This window comes from Hyaena hyaena, unplaced genomic scaffold, assembly GCF_003009895.1.
Source record: "Hyaena hyaena isolate Hyena2069 unplaced genomic scaffold, ASM300989v1 scaffold_310, whole genome shotgun sequence".
Taxonomy (NCBI): Eukaryota; Metazoa; Chordata; class Mammalia; order Carnivora; family Hyaenidae; genus Hyaena; species Hyaena hyaena.
In genome coordinates, this window is record NW_024080940.1 from 1735008 (window position 1) to 1755406 (window position 20399).

Genomic DNA, 20399 nt, shown 5'->3' on the forward strand with positions numbered 1-20399 from the left:
TTCCAGTAAAGTAGCAGGTGTCTAGAGTGTCTACTAAAGATTCATTCTTACCATCTTTTTTAAAGTTAAAAAGAAATTAGAAGAAAAGGAAACTGAGAAAAAAGAAGAAGTTCCCCTGGCTGAGCCTCCACCCCCTCCTCTCCCTCCTACTGAGCCCGAAAAAGAGAAGGAAACCCATCCTCAACTTGAGCATTCAAAAACTTCTACTGCAAAAGGGAAACCAACATCAGGTGATTGACAGAATAATTTATAATCCTCTTTGCCAGTTTCTTATTTTCACTTAGATAAGAATTATAAATAACAGTACCAATGCATTTATTTAGATTTAGACTTGAAGCAACTTCAATGGTTTGAAACCAAATGATGACTCAGATGGAAGTGGAAAAGCCCTTAGTAGCTAAGAGCATGGTTGTCACGAAGCCCAGGTACTTTACTGTGTAGGAGGGAGCGCGAGATCCTCATACACAGTTCCGCTGATTAGAATAAGGCCACAGATGAGAATAGGGAGGGCACAGAGAATAACCAGGAGGAACATAGAGCAGATCAAAAGGACAGACATCTGTTTGCTGAATCATAGACTTATGTTTTTGTAGAGTGAGAACATCTCCAGAAAATGAGAGTTAGTATAGCCTTATTCACAAGAATAAGGAAAAAAATCAACAGCGTTCATCAGAGACTAGAATTCATATGTAACTTAATCATTAGTGGGAGTATATGTGATAATAAAAGGATAGAAACAAGCATCTGGCATCTCAGGAAACCTATGTTTGTAATTTATAACATATATAGATAAAGAGTTTGTTTTGGCCTAAGTTCTTTCTAGATCTTGAACCACTAAGGACTATTAACTTCAGTGGTAGATGATAAATATAATGACCAAAGCAAAGTGCTCAACTATTGCAATGCCTGATATTGATAGAATGTTAGTATCAGTTTGGTGCTGTGTATAGGAGATAAGTGTGGCCTTGTTTCTGGTTTTCGCTTTGTGAAGCGACTGGCTCTGTATTAATAAGGCTACCTGGGAATCCGTGATCTTGTGTGTCAGGATTGCATTTCTAAACTCCATATCTTTCTGCTTCATGGAGATTTGAGGTGGATGTGAATTTTTTAAATTGAATTTATTTATATTAAACAAATAAATTTGAAGACTTGAGTAACATATATTATGGTCTATTAAAGACCACTGTGTACCAATAAAATGAGGCTTGACTAAAGGCAAAATACATAAAATCTAAAGAAATGTTTTTTATCATATGAACAATAAAGCACAAAGCTATAAATTAAATATGCACCCTTTTCTCACTGCCTCATTAGGAATTAAAAAACAAAACAAAACAGAGGTCTGGAGGAAAGATGGAAATCTTTAAAATGCTGTTTAGAAGTAGGGAAGACAGTTCTGACAGTGGCTCAAGCAAGCCTAGAGTTACCTAATACAGTCATTTAACCCATGACCATGGCTCTCCCCACCACTACCTCCCCCTCAGTCTGCTCACAGTCTGGAGGATCTAGGCATTTGAACCATTCCCTGAAACCAATCTCTAGTGTTTCTGGTTATAACACAGTTCAGTGTTTAAGTTTCTGAAGTTTGCTTGTGATTTAAAAATTGTATTCTTGAATACTGTGCATTGGAGGAAAAATAAAGCTATTGTTGCTTAAAAGAGTGCTGTATCTGTCTCTTTTTTTTTTTTTTTTTTTTTTTAAAACCAAGGACAGGCCTGATGCCTGATCTTTAAAAATCTATCCAAGTGTTAATCTCCAGAGGACTAATTACTGCCTTCCAAACAATGCATTATCTGAGAGAGATCTCAAGAGCTTGAGGGCATTGATGGGGCAGTAGTTGAAGGCAGCAAAACAGACCTCTGCATTTACAGCTCAGGGAAACTTAGTTCAGTGATTTTATGGGGAAAGTTTCTGTCAGGTTTGTTTATTTCTGTATAAATAATTTACAGTTTGTTTTTTCAAATGAGAGCATTTTCAGAAATGAAAGCCCAAGGCTTCTGAACATGCCCAGCTTAAATACCCAACTGCAGTCTTTAGAAGCTGAGATGAAAAAAGGAATTATTTACAAAAAAAAAAAAAAAAGAAAAAGGATGGAAATAGAGTAAAGAAGGAGGCATAGTGCACTGAGTACTAACAGTCACTTTGTCCCTGTATATTTCTACATTGTATATAGTTATGCATCTTATATCTACTTCCAATGTGCTAGGGATTAAATTTGAAAGAGTTCACAGTGTTCCATTAAAAGGGTTTATTACTAAGTCTACTACCAAACTTCAGAATTTACTCTAAAACCAAAGTTGTCAATGTGACAAAATACAATAGTACTGTATCCATGCTGCTATTGAAAAATATTTTTTGAGATTTCAGAATATATTTTGGAACTGGTTTAAAAAAATTAGTGCATGCTGACCCCAGAAGAGATTAGATTTGTCCACAATGCTTTATAAATTCAGTTTCCTTTAAAAATTCAGGTATCTCTATTTTTAACTTCTTTTCCCTGCCACTTTGTTTAGTACTAGTTTAGAACTACTTAAATAGTTGGTTGCCCAAAGTATTGTTATTAAAGGAATTAGGAGCTTAGCTAGGCTTTATTGTTGTTGTTATTATGCTTATTTCTAAAAAAGCAACTAATTCAAATGTTTGGATTTTATTTATTGTTTGTTTATTTATTTGTTTTAGTTTGGTGGTCAGCTATGTGGATTTTAAAAGTCCTTTTAAAGAGGTTAACAAAGTTTCAGTGTTAATCCTTCCCTATGTCTTATTTCTATGAAATCTTGGTTGATGGATCTGAGAAGTGTAAATGTGCTATGTGCTATGCACTTACACATAATTATCACTTCTAAATATCAATAATAGGTCAGACCGGGTCTCTCCATCATAGGCATTTAAACTGCCTCATATGTCCATCCTTCCAATGAAGAATAAACTGTAGCCCAGGGCAAAGGGTAGGTAATGATGGAACTTATTTGGTGAATAATGTGGATGCAGAGAACTTTTTCAAGGAACTATATTTATTATTTGGAACACCTTATTGACCTTGAGATCATCAATTTCCCATTTTCCCCCTTTCACTATAATATTGAACTGGAGTCCAAGGAATCCAAGATAAATATACCCAAATCATCCTTTACATGACAAGTTGTGGTTAATCCAAAATGGAAATCTACAAGTCACAAGGCAATCAAGTGTGGGGTCAGGAAAACTTCAAGGATGCACCATCTCAAGACAGCATGGTTATCTGGCCCTTCCTCAAGTTGTTTTTGTGTCGTTCTTAATACAGATTTCGCTGTCTTATTTTATAAGGATCATTTAGTTGAAATGAACAAAAAAGAGCTATACGATTCAAATGGACTTATAACTAACTTTTAACACTCTGCAGCCATGTTGCATTAAAGAGTTTACAGTCAAATCCACTACCAAGTATTGATCTTGTACTTAGGACTGAACTGTTCAGTGTGACAAAATAGAATAGCATATAAGGGCTGTCATTCAAGTTTTAATCCATTCCATCTTCAGATTAATTTTAGCTCATAGTAAAGACCTCACAAATATAACTGTTTATCTGTGAGAAATAACACTTGATTTCTTACAAATGATCTAGCCCAGGATATTAAAGAAAATCAGCAATAATGTTTATGTCTTGAATTTTGTTTAGAACCCTTGCTTGGTAAGCAAGACTCTCCTCAGGAAGGAAAAGGGAAGAAAGGTGACACAGCGCTCAAAAGAAAAGGTACTGCAGATAAAGACAGATGTGGTTCAATATGATTCTGGATTTTATAACCGCCTCCATGAAAAGAGCCAGATTTGTATAGTCGTGCACACTGAATACTTCTCTTGGGCATTTGTAAAGTATATGCCCTTGCCAAAGAATATAACCTCCCTATTTCCATAGTTTAGATTTTAGCAAAGGTCTTGCTGAGAAAAATGATGCTTGTGGGAAACAATTTAGAGAAAGGTCATATATAGAGTATCCGTTCATTGTAGATATTAGGTATTATCCTTGGGCTAAGCTATGCCATCAGAAAGCTCTATGCTGAACTGTATTTTCTTGGGCTACCATCAAATTGCTTTCACTGATGTGCACTGTACAAAGTCCTCAACTCCCTTCACAACATAGCATAGCAGTGGAGGTGAATCTTTCCTTATACCAATAACAACCTGGCATTTTATGTTCTGAGGGGATAGTATGCCCATTACATCGTTTAATGGCCCCTGTATGAAATCCTAGGTAATAAATGTCATTCAGAATCAAGGGACAGGACCATCTTTCTTCCTGTGAGTACTTAGATAATTAGCACCTCTAAATGATTAATATTTCCTATCCCGATTGTCCTAAACGGTAGTGGCTGTACCTGTGCAAGGGTACCAGGATCTCAGCATCTGCTTTCTAATTCCTCTCCCAGTTTTTTCCTTCCACTTTAAGTTGTCCTTGTCCTGACCCTAATTTCATTTAATTTTTTTCTATTTTATTATAACTATTTCTGTGAAAGAAAGGGGATATAGAGTTTTTTTTTTTTTTAAATATAATTGGTAGATGGTAGAAGAAAACCCTATTAGGCTCTTGAAAGCCTTTTAGTTAGATTTATGTTGAGCAGCTGTAACAACCACACAAAGGTTGAAATGCAATTATAAATAAATACAGTTGACTTTTTCAGCGTATGTTCAAATGGGGTTGTCATGAAGTAAGTGCCATTGTTTAATTTTTTATTACAAATTGCCAGTGCAGTTGCAAGTCACAAGTGTGCAAGTTCACAAAATGATGGGCTGCAAAGGCTCTTTATTTTGCCATTTAAAATTACATAACCATGATCCCCAAAGAGAATCTCATACTTTTCTGATTATGTAACATGATATATAACTAGGGCCACCTGGTCAATTAACACTGAGATGTAAATTTTAGCTAAAATGTTAAGCGCTATAATTTATGCTCAGCTCTACCGGTTTACTAATAGGAGAATAATTTTCACATTTACATTATTTATTCCTTATTTTCTCATATTGATCACCAAAAGCAAATGAAGGATCAACATAGAATTTTCAAAACTATGAATTAAATATACTATGCACATTAGTTACCAAATCAGTTTAAACATAATAATGTACATGGTTTAAGAGCATCCTTGGTTAAAAGCATACACACTCGAAACAAACCATAAGCAAATACAAGTTCAACCAGTAAAATATATACACAGGAATCATGCAGGTAGCTCAATTTAAGTAAGTAAGAACTTTCAAACTATTTTTGCTTTTATTTTACTCAATTTCTATTGTGTTTAATAATATTTGAAATAGGTGAGCTTGTAATCGTGATTTGGAAGTCTTCCAGTTATATAGAAATGCTGTTTTTCAGCATGTATAACAGGATTTCCTTCATTAAAAGGAAATCACAATTTTAATTCTTAGCATTTGAAACTAATATTATTGGGGGTGAACACTACTGACTGATTATCTGTTTATCTCAGGTCATTTGATATCATTATATTAAAATCATCTCTTACGGTTTAAGAAACGATCTATCTCTGTTCTTTCTTCAAACTTATCTGTATTTCCTGCTATTGACATCTTTGACTCATTTCTATTCTTCTCTGCATATTAGATCAATCTCTACCCTTCTTCTCCCAGAATCTTGACACTAAAATGCCATTTGCAAGTGTATTTTAGTGTTCTCAAAGTATTTCTTACTCTCTTCAACTCATCTGCCACTGTTCCATGTTATTGCTGCATAAAACAACAGCTTTTTCAACCCTATGACCTTACCTAGCAGTTGTTAATTAGGAGCTAAATGAAGAAAGTTTTTCATAATCAACTAGTTTCAGAGAATGTTGACGTATGCCAAATTAAAAAGATTTTAATTGCAGAACTTACAAAAATACATGAATACACATCTCTAAGGGACTGGGAGATACAATATGTAATATCCGAAAATATTTTGGCTGCAGAATTCTCTCTTACAGGAGTATCCATTGGGACTAGAGTTTTATGGAACAAACACTGGGGAATAGTGTCTTTAGGTCCACTGGCCTGCCCAGGTATTTGTATTGGCATTGATCCAGTGCTTACCTTCTGACTTGTCTTATATTTGTAGGTGCTACCAGGCCACTTAGCAATAAATGTGATGTCAGTGTTAAAGACATCAGTGATTGGGCCACATGGGTGGCTCGGTCGGTTGAGCGTCCAGCTTCGGCTCAGGTCATGATCTCGCGGTTCGTGGGTTCGAGCCCCGCATCGGGCTCTGTGCTAACAGCTCAGAGCCTGGAGCCTGTTTCAGATTCTGTGTCTCCCTCTCTCTCTGCCCTTCCCCGACTCGTGCTCTGTCTCTGTCTCAAAAATAAACCAACCATAAAAAAAGCTTTTTAAAAAAGAAAGAAACATCAGTGATACTTAACTGTAAGGACATGGGAAAACAGAATGAAGAAGATAAAGGACTAATGAAATTGAAATACTTCGCTGCATCCACTAGGGCAGTGGGACTTTAAGAGTGGTCCCGGGACCAGTAGCGTCCACATCACTTGGGAACTTCCTGAAAATACAAATACTTAACCAGAACTACTGAATCTATAACTTCTGAAGGGTCCCAGCAATTTTGTGTTTTAATAAGCCCTCTGGAGACTTCTGATGATAGCTAAAATTGGAAAACCATTGAGCTGGATCCCAAGGCTTATTACTCTACGATAGCCATTAGGATATCAGAGACATTCAATTATTTCTAATGTATTATTTATATGTCCCATTCCTCCCAAAATTGAAGTTGGTTCAAATTTAGGGAAAAAACATAAATACAAACTACTTCTCTTTCAACATAGAACAGCCACACTGAGGGCTAAATGATCCCCAACTTGCAAGTGAAAGCAGGTCTCTCATTAGAAATTGAAGCTTCCAGATGATTGGGTAAATGGTACTAAAAAAGAAATGCCCCCTGTTACACTTAAGATGTCAATATATTTTGTTCAAAGGTGATGTCTAATTCCATTCCCTATGGCATAAATACATTTTTACTCATTCACATTTTATTTTTCCTCTTAGAATTTTCATTGTTAAAAAATAGATAAAAGTTCAATTGAATCAAAGCACAATGGCCAAAAAAACTTCTTGGCTCTTATTTTTCACTGAATGATCATGATATTTAAGAAAAGAAGAAAAAAGAAATCATTCCAGTCTCACATTTACAATTGCCAACTTCTTCTGAGAGAAACCCATCTGAAAGTAGCCATAGTGTTAACACTTTCATTTCACCAGAGATTAAAGTTAAATAATGAAAAAATCATCATATTGAAATATATCAAATTATAAATATTGTTGGTTATTGCCTGAACAAAGATTTTCTTAATTATTTTTAAAATTTAAAAATGTCTAGATACAACTTCAGACCTGTGGATAATCGATGCTGTTTTTTATAAAGTTTTAAATTTCCTTTTGAGAGAGCAAACAGGAGAGGGGCAGAGAGAGAGGGAGAGAAGGAGAATCCCAAGCAGGTTTCACACAGTCAGAGCCCAATGTGGGGCGTGAACTCACAAACAGTGAGATCGTGACCTGAGCTGACGTCAAGAGTTGCACGCTTAACCGACTAAGCCACCCAGGTGCCCCTAATGATACTATTTTAAAGTGTCTAACCTGTCCATAAGACATAACTGACAATTTCCCCTCTACTTGTAATCAATATATTTTTAGCAGCATTAAAGTTTAAGATACATTTACTTTTCTAAGCAACATTATCATTAAATAATACTCATTAAGGAAATATACTTTGGAAACAAAGTGTTCCCAAATCTGTAGACATTTATAAACTGCATCTAAAGTCTCAATAATTATTCTGATGGTAAGAGTAATTTAAACTGAATGAATTTCTAAACAATAATAACCCTGACCCTTCAAGGAAATATTGGGCTTTCTGAGTTAAGTTACTTTGATCAGCCACAGATCTTTCAGACCATAAGAGTGCCATGCCACCCACCTGGTCTGGGTTCCCTTCTTGATGCTCTTAGGGGAAGTGAAACATATGCCCTTTCTGGATTCTGAACTGAACATTAGGCTTCTTTCTCTTCCTCCTCTTTCTCCTCCTCTATCTTCTCCTCCTTCCTCTCTCTTACCTCTCTCTCCCCTTCTCTCGCTCATGCCTTAATTCAGCCAGGCTTATGGCCCAGCAGGTACCTTCATCCATACTCCCTCACTATAGCAAGAAATAAAGTTTCCCACTCAGAAACCCTCTGTCTCATTCAGGGAATGTTGAGACTTTCAAAAGCTGTAATACCTAACCTCCTTCCCCACATCGTTCACTGACTCTGACTGACTCTTAATAGCCTCCTTTCTCCCTGCTCCCCCACCCACTCATATTATACTTTCTTTCTTTCTCATTCTGGATGGAGAATTTAATTTGCCATTACTTGCAATTATAAATGAAATGCACTTTACAGTCTATGCTTTGTAATAACCATATATTCATTATGAAAGAAAGGAAAGAGATAAAAATAAAATATCAAGTTGCTCTTCAAAGCCAGCTGGACGAAAGAAATAGAGTGGCTTAAACAAACTGGTACTGGGGGGCACCTGGGTAGCTCAGTGAGTTAAGCATCCAACTCTTCATTTTGGCTCAGGGCATGATCTCATGGTCCATGGGATTGAGCCCAGCACTGGGCTCTGTGCTGACAATGTGGAGCCTAATTGGGATTCTCTGTCTCCCTCTCTCTCTGCCCCTCCCCTGCTTGCACATGCCTGCTCCTTCTCTCTCTCTTTCTCTCTCTCTTGCTCACTCTCAAAATAAATAAACTAAAGAAAATCTGTTAGTGGTATTATTGCTTAATTTGGAGGCTGTAGTGAATTGAGGTTTTGATTTTTGGTTTGGTAATGCTCCCCAAAATTGCCTAATGAATTGCATGAAGTCCACAGTAATCCTAGATGTATTCATCTACCAGAATCTGGTTCTGTTCATCCACTTGTAGTGAAATGATGTAATATGTATGTTCAAGGTTCTCCTAAAGGAAAATCACCAGGAGGGAAAGCATCAGTAAAGAAGTCACCTGCTGATTCTATAGTGGTGTCACCTACTCCGGTAGTGCCCCCACCACCTAAGCCAGGATCAGAAGAATGGGTCTATGTGAACGAGCCAATCCCTGAGGTATGGCAGTTTAGATTCAAGCTACTAGAAACCAGTCTTCCTATTATTTACAGTAAGATTCACACCATTACTTGCACCATCTAGAAGGCCTTTCATAGCTGGTGATACGTATGCTCATCAAAAAGCCAAGGTGAGTTTCTGAGACTACTCATGGGACTACACTGTATCCGCTCTACTCCTTCAAGTTTCTGATTCATACTTTGAACTGCTATTTAGTGCTGAAAGCAGAACAAATGGGCTCTGTAAGGACCAATTTTCTCCCCAAGGACAAGCAGAGATGCAGTTTCCTGGAAGAATGACTTTCTCAGAACACACATCCAGCAAATTACAGTCCTCATCCATGTTCTCATGCCCACATTATAATGCTTTCAAATGAAGTTTAACCTCTGAATTTTTAGAAATAGAAATTTTTGGAACACGACTAAACTAATAAAAGAACAGATAGCTATCTGGCCTGAGAACTTTAAATATGTACACCCATATAAGGTCAGGAGATGCCCCTAGTGAGCCCTGGAAACTCCATTCAGTTTTTTGTTCTCTGACAACTGCAAGGCCCAGTCTCCACCTAGGCAAATCTGGTTGCTTCAAAAAATATATCATATTAAGAAAATCACCAAGAATGGTCTATTTTCAAAGACAAAGAGTTTTGTAAAAGGTGCAGCCTCTGTTTTCTACATCACAATCCTCAGGGAGTTCTTACTCTTATGAACTGTGAGCACTGACCATCTGCCAGGCATCTGAGACCCAATAGTGAATTTCAGTGATTGTGGTGTTGCTGTTCTTTCCTAGGGAAATGTATCATCTCCCCAATCAGATTATTAACTCTTTGAGAGAGGGTAGGAACATGTGGAAAAATTGACTTAGATTCTTTATAGAGCTCTAATGAATTAATTAATTAGCATTGATAAGGAAGTTAGAACAGAAAATATTTGATATCATTAAATGATAACTATGGATGTGTGTAATACCACTCAGCCAAACAGAAGCTACTTTTTGAAATAACTATTTAAAAACTGCCATAGAATCAGGTTGTTGGGAGGGTCGTCTGGCTGACTCAGTGGAATAAGCATCCAATTCTTGCTCTCAGGGTCTAGAGTTCAAGCCCCATATTGCGCTCTGTGCTGCATGAAAAGCCTACTTAAAAACGAAGTAGTTGTTGGGAAGGAGATAAAATTAAAATGATGTTACTTGGCAGGGTTTGGGAGTAAGAGACAAAAGTATTGAAATCTAATCCTTAACTCCAAACCTTGAAGCTCATGAGAAGGATACATTCATAGAAGACAAGAAGGAAATAGAGGATAGAAGTAAAAAAATAAATATTAACACTAAGATATGGCACCAGCTCCCATTTAGATCTTTTAGCAGGCAGGATTCAGGCAGAAAACAGATGGTAATTTAAGGAGAGTTGAATAAAAGGTCAAAAATAAGGGAACATACAAGGATTAATTATTACTCCCAGATAAGGAATAACTGGGAGCCATATGGCCTATAAGCCTGAGAATGTGAGGAAAGGGAGCAAATGCTTGGACCTCAAGAAGAGCTCTGCATGGAGAGGGCTGTGGCCTTCAACAGAGGGGTGCAGCCACTCACAGTGATGCAGCAGAGAAGAGCAGGGACATACATAACGAGAGCTTAGTTTCTTTCTGCTCTCACATCTCTTTCCCAGGAGACGGAGGACAAGGTTGTTTCCTGAAATAGTTCACATAAGTTAGCCTTCCAGGGCACTGAGCAGCATGAAGCATGAAGTGTAGGAGGCTGGTCTGGAGGGACAATGGAAAGATATGCAGCACAGAACTCTAGCTCTAGTAACCTAAGTGAAACCGTGTGGAGGACACATTCTGCTACAACTAGAAGTAGTCTAGAGCCTAGAAACAAAGCAGCCACATGATCCATTCTAGTCCTTTTCCCACCCTGAACTTCTCACATGGGCTGCAGAGCTTACCTGCCAAGGAAGAAGAAAGACAGATGCCTAGTTAAATTTTAATTTCAGATTATCAATGAGCTTAACTGGGCCTCCTATACTTTATCTGGTAACCCTGGTTCTAGGCATATGGACAGAGAAAGAGGAAAAGGGGAGAAGAAGAATAGGAAGGGGAGAGGCCGACTGAGTGAGAGAGAGAGAGAGAGGAGATAGAGAAAGAGAGGTTGAGATACTGAGAGAGATTGCTTTCATATCTGGCTCTCCCAGGTGGAGGCAGCAGCCAAGTTCCAGGAGAGCCCGGGTCCTTCTCCCTTTGTCAGCCACAGGGAAGGTACAGAGAGAATGGAGAAGGCAGTCAGAGTGAGAGGCCTTTGCTTTTTAGCTTCTGAAGCTTTGGTGCATGTTTGCTGTGGCTACCGATTTCCTCTCATGCTCAGTCTTATCCAATGAAAAGAAGACTATTTAACTGGAAAGTACAGATCTGAATACCTAGGCACATCATAGAAGTTTAAGTCCCCACACCCAGAAAAATTACATCCCAGAGACTGAAGAACCTACAGGCATGACATTATCAATATCTCATCGAAACCACAGAGGATATGGGAGATTCCAGAAGACCAAATGTAGGCAAATACTGAAATATTTAATAAAAGGCTGACGAGATTTAGTAACATACAGACCAATACTCTATATAGTAAGCCCCGACCAAATTTGAGAGAAAATCATTAAAAGCATGACTTCTGAGCATGTATAAACTACAAAAATGATCATCCAGGGGCACCTGGGTGTCCTACTCTTGGTTTCAGCTCAGGTCATGGTCTCATGGTCTTGTGAGTTGGAGCCCCACATCAGGCTCTGTGCTGACAGTTTGGAGCCTGGAGCCTGCTTTGGATTCTGTGTCTCCCTCTCTCTGCCCCTCCCTTGCTTGCACTCTGTCTGTCTGTCTCTCTCTTTCCAAACTAAATAGACATTAAAAAAATTTTTTTAGTGATCACCCAGAGCCCAAACAGTTTCACTAAGACTAGGTCCTGATGAACTGGCCCATTCCTTTTCCTTGAGAGCAAGGTTGGATACATGGATCAGGGAAATACCATTAACATTGTATATCTTGAGTTCAAAATAGTATTTGACAATTTGTCATGAAGTTCTTATAAATAAATGAGATCTGTGAGCAGGGTGTTACTTCAGTTAAGTAACTCGCCATGCGTAGAGTGTGAATTAATGTATTTAAGTCAACTAGGAGGGTGATTTAGTAGTAGGCTTCTTTAAAATGTTCTTTAGTGCCATTCTGGATACCACATCCTTTGAGAGAGAGAGATCATGAAAGAACAGAAGCCAGAGGGGAGAACCAGGAAAGAAAAAGATGTTAAAATAATGTCAGAGGAACATTAAAGGAACTGTAAATGTTTAAGTAAGTAAATGAATACTTCAAAAGTGGCTAGACATTGAATCATAGGCTTTTAGAACTAGATGGATCCATCCAGTCTCCTGAAGATTTAACTGATGATAAAATTGGGTTCAGACAAGTCTGCTTACATCCATAGTAAAATTTATGGAGGGCCTGTTATAAGCAAATGCCACACTGGATGCTGGGAATACAAAAACAATCAAGTTTCATCTTGAATCCCATCCTACCTATCCTCACTAATGTCCTCAAATATCTGACAGGCTGTCATAGGGAAGACTGTGTGAATGCAGTCTGCCCTTCTTTAAAGGACACAGCTAGGACCGGTAAGCAGAAACTATAAGAAGGCAAATTTCTTATCAACACAGGGAGAATTTTCCAGTAACATGAGTTGTGTGACACTGAAAGGCCTACCCTAAAATGTCTTGCCTAATGTATCAGTGAGGTCCATAGAGAGATTGGATCATTTATCTCTAGTATTTGGCATTTCTCAGTTGGAAAGGAGATTAGCCAGATGACCTCTCAGGTACTCATGTGTAATTCCCTGAGTAAATATATTCACAGCCAATAAGTGAATAAGTAGCACACAGAATTTGTATTGAATATATTATGCATCTTCAGTTTTATTTCATTTTGACTCTTTCTTGGTGTTGATTGTTGTTTTTTTGTTTGTTTGTTTGTTTCATTAAAGATAACATAGGGGCACCTGAGTGGCTCAGTCGGTTAAGTGTCCAACCTCGGCTCAGGTCATGGTCCCACGGTTTGTGAGTTTGAGCCCTGCATCAGGCTCTGTGCTGACAACTGGAGCCTGCTTGGGATTCTACATCTCCTTCCCCCTCTGCCCCTACCCTACTTGTGCTCTCTCTCTCAAAAATAAATAAATGTAAAAAAAAAAAAAAAAAAGATAACATAAAGAAACTCTCTAAGTTTTCATGGTGCACACAGCAAAGATAATACCACTTGGGTGAATTTAGAGAAATGACTCATCACCCTGACACAAACACTAGATATTCTCCATGAGAGGCAGTTTTCCAACTTAGGCAAAATATGCAATCTGTTTATTCATTCAATAAATATTTCTCAAGCACCTACTATCTTCCAGACACTGTGGTATTAATAGAAAAAACTATAGAGTGGTGGATAAAGCAATCATTGTTCTTGGCTTTATGAGACTGATATTCTAGAGGTGAATATGGACAAATGAATAAACAGTTGCCATTAGTCATCACTACTACAGTGGGAGAGGTACAGGGTGCTAAGACAGAACTCCAGAACTTCAGATGATGACCACCTAGACTTTTTGGATCACAGAAGGATTTCTGGAAGAAATTATGTCTGAACTGAGATATGAAAAATTTATTTGGAATAGAAATTAACTGGGGGAAGGGAGGGAAGGAGGAGCAAGAAGTTTCCCAGAGAACGCTTTAGATAGTTACAGCTGCATTTTGGTCTTTTTGCTCAGTATTGCTCTTTTGGCTCAATTATTCAGAAGTATTTTCACTTTGAAATGATTATTTGTATGCTTTACCATTTAACAGGAACTACCTTCATTTTTAGTTCCTTACTGGGAACTAATAGAAAAGTCCTATATAGACTCTGTCAAAACAGTGCTCAGGCATCTGCGAGAAGAGCAGCATATTGTGCTTGCTTACTTGTATGAGATTAGGTAAGTAAAGTTTCCAAAGTTAGAATTTTGTAGTCTATGGGCATGTCATGTAAGCTCCATCTCATTCTCTTAATCCCTTACAGAAAAAATTTCCAGCACTTTCTAAGGCGTCCGGATCATAAGCAAAATTTTGTATCTCAGTGGCAGGCTGATTTCAACTGTCTTCCTGATGACCTGTGGGATGATGAGGAAACAAAGGCTGAACTACACCAAAGAGTAAATGTAAGGAAATCTGTGACTTATCACACCAGGGTCTCTACACACTCAAATATTATACTGCAGAACCCTAACCCATTCCCTTCTTACCTTCATGAGGAGGGAAAGTGTTTGAACACTTAAGCTGGGAACTTTCATGAGCAATGGCTCTTCTGAAATTGAATTCAGAATCAGAATATTGTGGCCAACACTTCCAGAAAGAGGAGCCATGTCCAGCATAGCAAGAGCATCCTTGGCATCTGTATTGTAAACTCCTCAACTCTTTGTTGGGTGTTGTAACTATATTGATGCCTGGTATTAAACACATGCCTACCTTGATTATAGTCATAGGGTTGGGTGATGTCTGGGAGAAGAGGAATGAGCAAACTTCATGGAAAACCTAAATGGTTGCCAATATTGAATCGATCCTTTGAGGGAGAGTGTCAAATCTTGTACATTTTTGTATCTCCACCAAGCACAGTACCTAGTACTTGATAGGCTGATTTTCATGAGGTCATAAATGGAATATATTACCCTGATGCTTTATAAAAGGACTTCTGAAGTTCAGGAAGCCTGATGTCAATATCTAACCTTTTGTCTTTCCTGTATAAATTTACAGAGCCCCTTATTCTGTCAGAGGAATTCTTCCCTTTGCCAGCACCTTAAGTATAGGTTACTAGTAGTCAAATCTTATTATAATCTTAATATTTATTTGTACAACAAAAAAAGTGCCAAAGTCAGCCCCATAAGCCATTCATCTTCTCTATATTTTTTGAGCATCTGTCATGGTCCCAGAGCAGTTCAAAGGTCCGGGGATACAACAGTGAACAAAAAAAGTCTATGACCTCATGATATTTATGTTCTGGTAGTCAAAGACAAAGAATAAGCAATAAGCAAGTGAGTATATAGAATATACAGTGAGTATGTCATTGATAATAAGAGCTTTGTGAAGAATAAAAAAGCAGGGCAGGAAAGTGTTGTTGATGTACATTTTATGTATGGTAGTTGTGGAAAGGCCCACTGGGAAGGCGCCATTTGACAAACTCAGGACAGGAATGACTGAGTGAGCCATGTAGATATTCGGGGAAAGAGTGTATCAGGCACAGAGGAAAGTAAAGTCAAAGGCACTGAAGTGGGAAGATGTGTGGAATGTTTGAAGAACAGCAAGGACACTGATGTGGCTGGAGGAACAAAGTGAGCAAGTCAGAATAGTTGGTGATGAGGTGGGAGAGATCATAAGGGATCAGATTATCCAAGGCCTTGGAGGTCATTATTAGGATACTGATATTTGTTTGAATGAGAATTGAAACCTTGGCTTCTGGTATTTAAAAGGATCTATAGTGGAGTAAAAGCAGCAGGAAGACTAAGTGGGAGACCAATAGGAAAGTTTTGAAATTAAATGAAGGCATTATAGTGATTTGGATGACCAGGGTACTGGAGAGTTTAATACAAAAGGTATTGAATTAACAAATGTTCTAGTAAAACTGAAGTATTTTACCTTTTCTTAGACATTCCTCAAGCAATAATTAATAGTTATAAAAATCCTAAAATATACCTGCTTCTTCTATCTCTTTCCTCCTTAATCCTAACACCAGCCCTCCTGTATACTTCTTTCCATATCAGCCAAGTAATTGTTGGTAGAATGAGAAGGCTTTTAAATTTTCAGTACCTTAAGTGAGATTTTTTTCTAATTCCAAAAGTACCATATGCTTATTGTAGATACATTAGATATTAAACAGAAACAAAATTTAAAATGACAAATCCATAATCCCATTGTCAATAGTTAACCATTTTTTACCAGCTTGGTACAAGATTCTTTGCAAAAAAAAAAAAAAATAAGACTGCAATGAAGATACTGATTTGTAACATTCTTATTCAACAATAGAACATGTTTTCTTTCTCAATAAAAATTTATTTATCTCATCATTCTTACATCTAAAAGATATTTCATTAATGAACTATATCATAATTTAACAAAGTTCTATCCTTAGTCGCCATTTCATTAACCAGTATGTGTTGACTATGAACTTTTTATCATAGAAAATTATACAGTAAAATTTCATCTAGCAAAATATTTACCACATCTTAATTATTACCTTGGGAAATTTTCTAAAAAAAAAAAAGTGAAATTGCTGAATCTAAAGCTGTGCTTATTTTTAAAACACTTTTGCTTCATATGTCCAAAATCAGGTTTAGGATGGGGCTTCATATCACTTTCATTTTTTAAAGCGTCATAAGAATTATGATTGAAACAATTACTCTATTCTTTTTTTTTTTTTTACATTTTTGTACCTACATAACCTTGCAGAAACTAATGAAAGTGGGTTAAAAACCTCTGTGATGCTTATATTTCTATTGATTTTCCTTGCTATATCTTTTGCTCTATAAATTTTAATGTAGCAGCAGTTCACTAAACTGAACATGTGTATATGCTGGCACTGTCTTGTTTCATCCTCAGGACAACCCTCTGTGGGTGGGAACTAGTAGTAGTCACATTTTATAGGTGAAGAAATATGGTAAAGGGATAGTAAGCATCAGAGCTGGAATTGGATCCCACACTGCCAGGCTCCCTCGCCCATGAACATTCATTAAACTGTTTCTCTGACATAGTGGTATTTGATGCGAAGAAACATCAGTTATCTCTTCATGGTCTCCTACATTCTCTAGAGTGCAAAATAACCATCTTTTCCCCAAAACAACTACTTTTGTACTGAATTTTACTGTATCTGATGTCAATACTGTGAACCTGGCTTTGTTTATTTGTATTTGTCTCATATAAGTTTTGACTTTTGACCTTTTTGTGTCATTTCATTTCATGTAAGACTCTAATAAGCACCATATAAGTTGAATTTGGGTTTTTTACCCAACAGAAAACCTTTAAAACTTTTGTAAAAGGGGGAGGAGTTAGGATGGCAGAGTAGTAGGGGGACCCTGGGTTTACCTCATCCTTCAAACACAACTAGATCAACATCAAATCATTCTGAACACCTACGAAATCAATCTGAGGATTAAGAGACAATTTGCATAATTCGAGGGAGAGACTATGGCAGCTTCTCTTAACAAGCAGACTAAAACAGAACCAAAGCCAACCAAAAAAATCTAGCTTCTTTTATTTTTTAATGTATTAATTTTTATTTTATTTTATTACTATTTATGTATTTAATTTTATTTATTTATTTATTATCGCCAAAACGGCGAGACAGGGGAATTCACACCCAAAAGAAAGAACAGGAAGAAATGACGGCCAGGGATTTAATCAATACAGATATAAGTAAGGTGTCTGAACCAGAATTTAAAACAACAATTATAAGAACTCTAGCTGGGCTTGAAAAAAAAGCATAGAAGACATTTGAGAATCCCTTACTTCAGAGATAAAAGGGTGAAAATCCAGTTAAGCCAAAATTAAAAATGCTATAACCAAGATGCAAACCTGAATGGATGCCAAGACAGTAAGGACAGAGAGGAGTGATACAGAGGATAAAATTATGGAAAATGATGAAGCTGAAAAGAAGAGGGAAACAAAGGTAATGGATCATGAAGGTAGACTTCGGAAACTCCATGACCTCTTAAAACAGAGTAATAATCATATAGTAGGAGTCCCAGAAGTTGAAGAGAAGGTCCATTTGAAGGCAAGAAGTTTTATTTGAGCAAATTATAGCTGAAAACTTCCCTAATCTGAGGAAGGACAGAGACATCAAAATGCACAAAGCAAAGAGAACTCCATTAAATTCAACAAAAGTTGGCCATCACCAGGGCATGTCAGGGTCAAATTCATAAAAATTTTGTAAAAGTGTTCGTTTTTAATGATTTTTGTCTACATAACCTTCACAGTGAATAGCCATATGTTTTTCTTATATACAATCCACCTATGATTATTAAGGAATATTTAATAATTTCCTAATTCTTGCCAAATAAAATATGAAAAACAGCCATGCCTCTGGGTAAGTCCAAACCCCCTGTACGCTTGGTAAATTTCCTTGTTCTTGGCTTATTTCATTCCAATTCTAAAAGGTTAATGGAAAGGTTCTCCTATTGCAACTTTCCATCAGAAACCTGAGCCACACAGATGCTAGTACTTTCCAAGGCCTCATAGTGAGGCAGGAGCAACAAGGGAACTCTTCTAACTCTCAAAAACATATAAATGCCTGGTAAACACAAGCCAGTACTCACTGAATGTCAGACAGAGTATCTGTGGAAAGACCATGTGCTGGAGGCCGAGCCGGCTCCAGCAGGTCCAGCAGTCCCTGAAGGATGGACGGTGTTGGCGTGAGAGGGAGAGTGAGCGTGCCCCGAGATTCTTTCTGATCACCAGGCAGGCATCTCTGTCCTGTCGGTTTTGGTGTCTTTATTTAAAGGTTCAGCAACAACATGAAGTCAGAGAAAGGAATTTCTTACAATGGGAGGCCTTTTGTGATATCAATTACAGAATTATTCTGGCCAAGGAAATAACAGAATGTTCTTAGTGAAAAACAGGATAACATATAGGCCAAATTGTATATTGATAAGTTAGGAGTATTTTGTCTGGCTCTCAAGAGGATGAATGTTTCTGAATTGGTTTGTTTGTGGAGACTATCATGGGGGCCCTGAATGGGTCAGTCTTTTGCCCCCGGGTTATGTTTTAGCTACTCGTATCTATCCTCATCCCAGCTGCCAGTGTAAGAGAGGGTGTTTGTGGAAAGTAGGCCTTGAGGAAGGGACTGTTATGTTTCACCAATTAGCGAAGATATATGTGGTAACTATGTTTTGCTCTTAATCCCAAAATAGGCCCTTGGTCTCAGGGCCAGGCTCAATTGTAACTCTTGTGTTCTTAACCCCCTAAGTCTCAGATCTGCAAGGCCCATAGGAAGAGCCTTTTGACAATCACCCATAGAGCTTTCATCTAAAATCTGTTTTGTAAAGGCAGGGATATGCTTTTCCTTATGAGGTATCTGTATTCAGAATAAGGGTCTGATATGGAATATTGTGAGGCCTGGTCAATACCAGAAGGCTTATATCCAACATGAACCAATAGTAGCAGAAGGAGATACCAGTTTTCAATTCTAAAGGAAGGAGCTGCAAACATTGTCACTTCCTTGCTGTGATTGCCATCCAGAGAGGCTGGTGCGGCTCCCGGCAACCATGGAGATACCTAAAATAATGGTGCATTGTTCTGACACTTAGAATATGGCTATAAAAATGGCTGTGATATTTTCATTTTAGATGCAGTTCCCTGAAGGTAACAAACCAATATGTTAATTGTTCCAGTGAAATAGTATCACAGAAATAAAACCCACTGTGGGCACTGTAATCAAACTGCATTAAGATTCCTGACTCTCCCACATTGAAATCAGAGCCAAGTGACTTAAGCGCTATAGGCATCCATTTACTCACCAGAACTTACCTCCTGGTTATTGTGGGGATTAGCGAAGTAATCAATGTAAAGCACTTAACACAATGCCCAATACATAGTAATGTTCAATAAATTATTAGTATGAAAACTCACATTTTAATTGACTGCATATATTTCATTAGCACTATATTTTGTTAAACAGATTTTATTGCTATGAATAATATTATATTCTTATAAGATTATAATAGTTTTTATTAACTGAGTGATTATTGTATGCTAAATACTATGCTAAGTGCTTTATATACATAAAATAATTTATTCTATATTGCACATCCAAAAGGTAAGTTTCAGACAAGGTAACTGAGACCTGAAATACCAGTGTGTATTACCCAACACACATAGGCTCCTATCTTGAATCTACCACTTATTCACTGTGTGACATTAGGAAAATAACCTTTCTGTGACTCATCTGCAAAATGAAGATAATAATAGTACCTCAGATTGTTGCAAGGCATTAAATGAGTTGGTATAAGTACAGTGACATATCCTGACACCCTGACACATATAGAAAGATCTCAGCACATGAGCGAAATAAGTCAGGCAGAGAAGGACAAATATCATATGTTTGCACGTATAGGAGGATTAGGAGGAACTTAACTGAGGAACAAGGGGGAGAAGAAGGGGGGAAATGGTGGGGGAGAGGGAGAGAGGCAAACCATGAGAGACTCTTGAATGCTGACAAAAACTGAGGACTGATGGATGTCGGGGGGA

The 20399-nt window shown here is 37.5% G+C and overlaps 1 protein-coding gene across 1 annotated transcript in view; it reads left to right on the forward strand.

Annotated features, from left to right (window-relative positions):
• Positions 1-20399, forward strand: part of SPEF2 (sperm flagellar 2) — a 186052-nt gene that overhangs the window by 91315 nt on the left and 74338 nt on the right. Inside the window, exons 19-23 of the mRNA XM_039248276.1 lie at positions 66-230; positions 3656-3730; positions 8964-9112; positions 13977-14104; positions 14188-14326. Of these exons, the coding sequence (XP_039104207.1) occupies positions 66-230; positions 3656-3730; positions 8964-9112; positions 13977-14104; positions 14188-14326 (656 nt within the window). The remainder of the gene's footprint in view (positions 1-65; positions 231-3655; positions 3731-8963; positions 9113-13976; positions 14105-14187; positions 14327-20399) is intronic.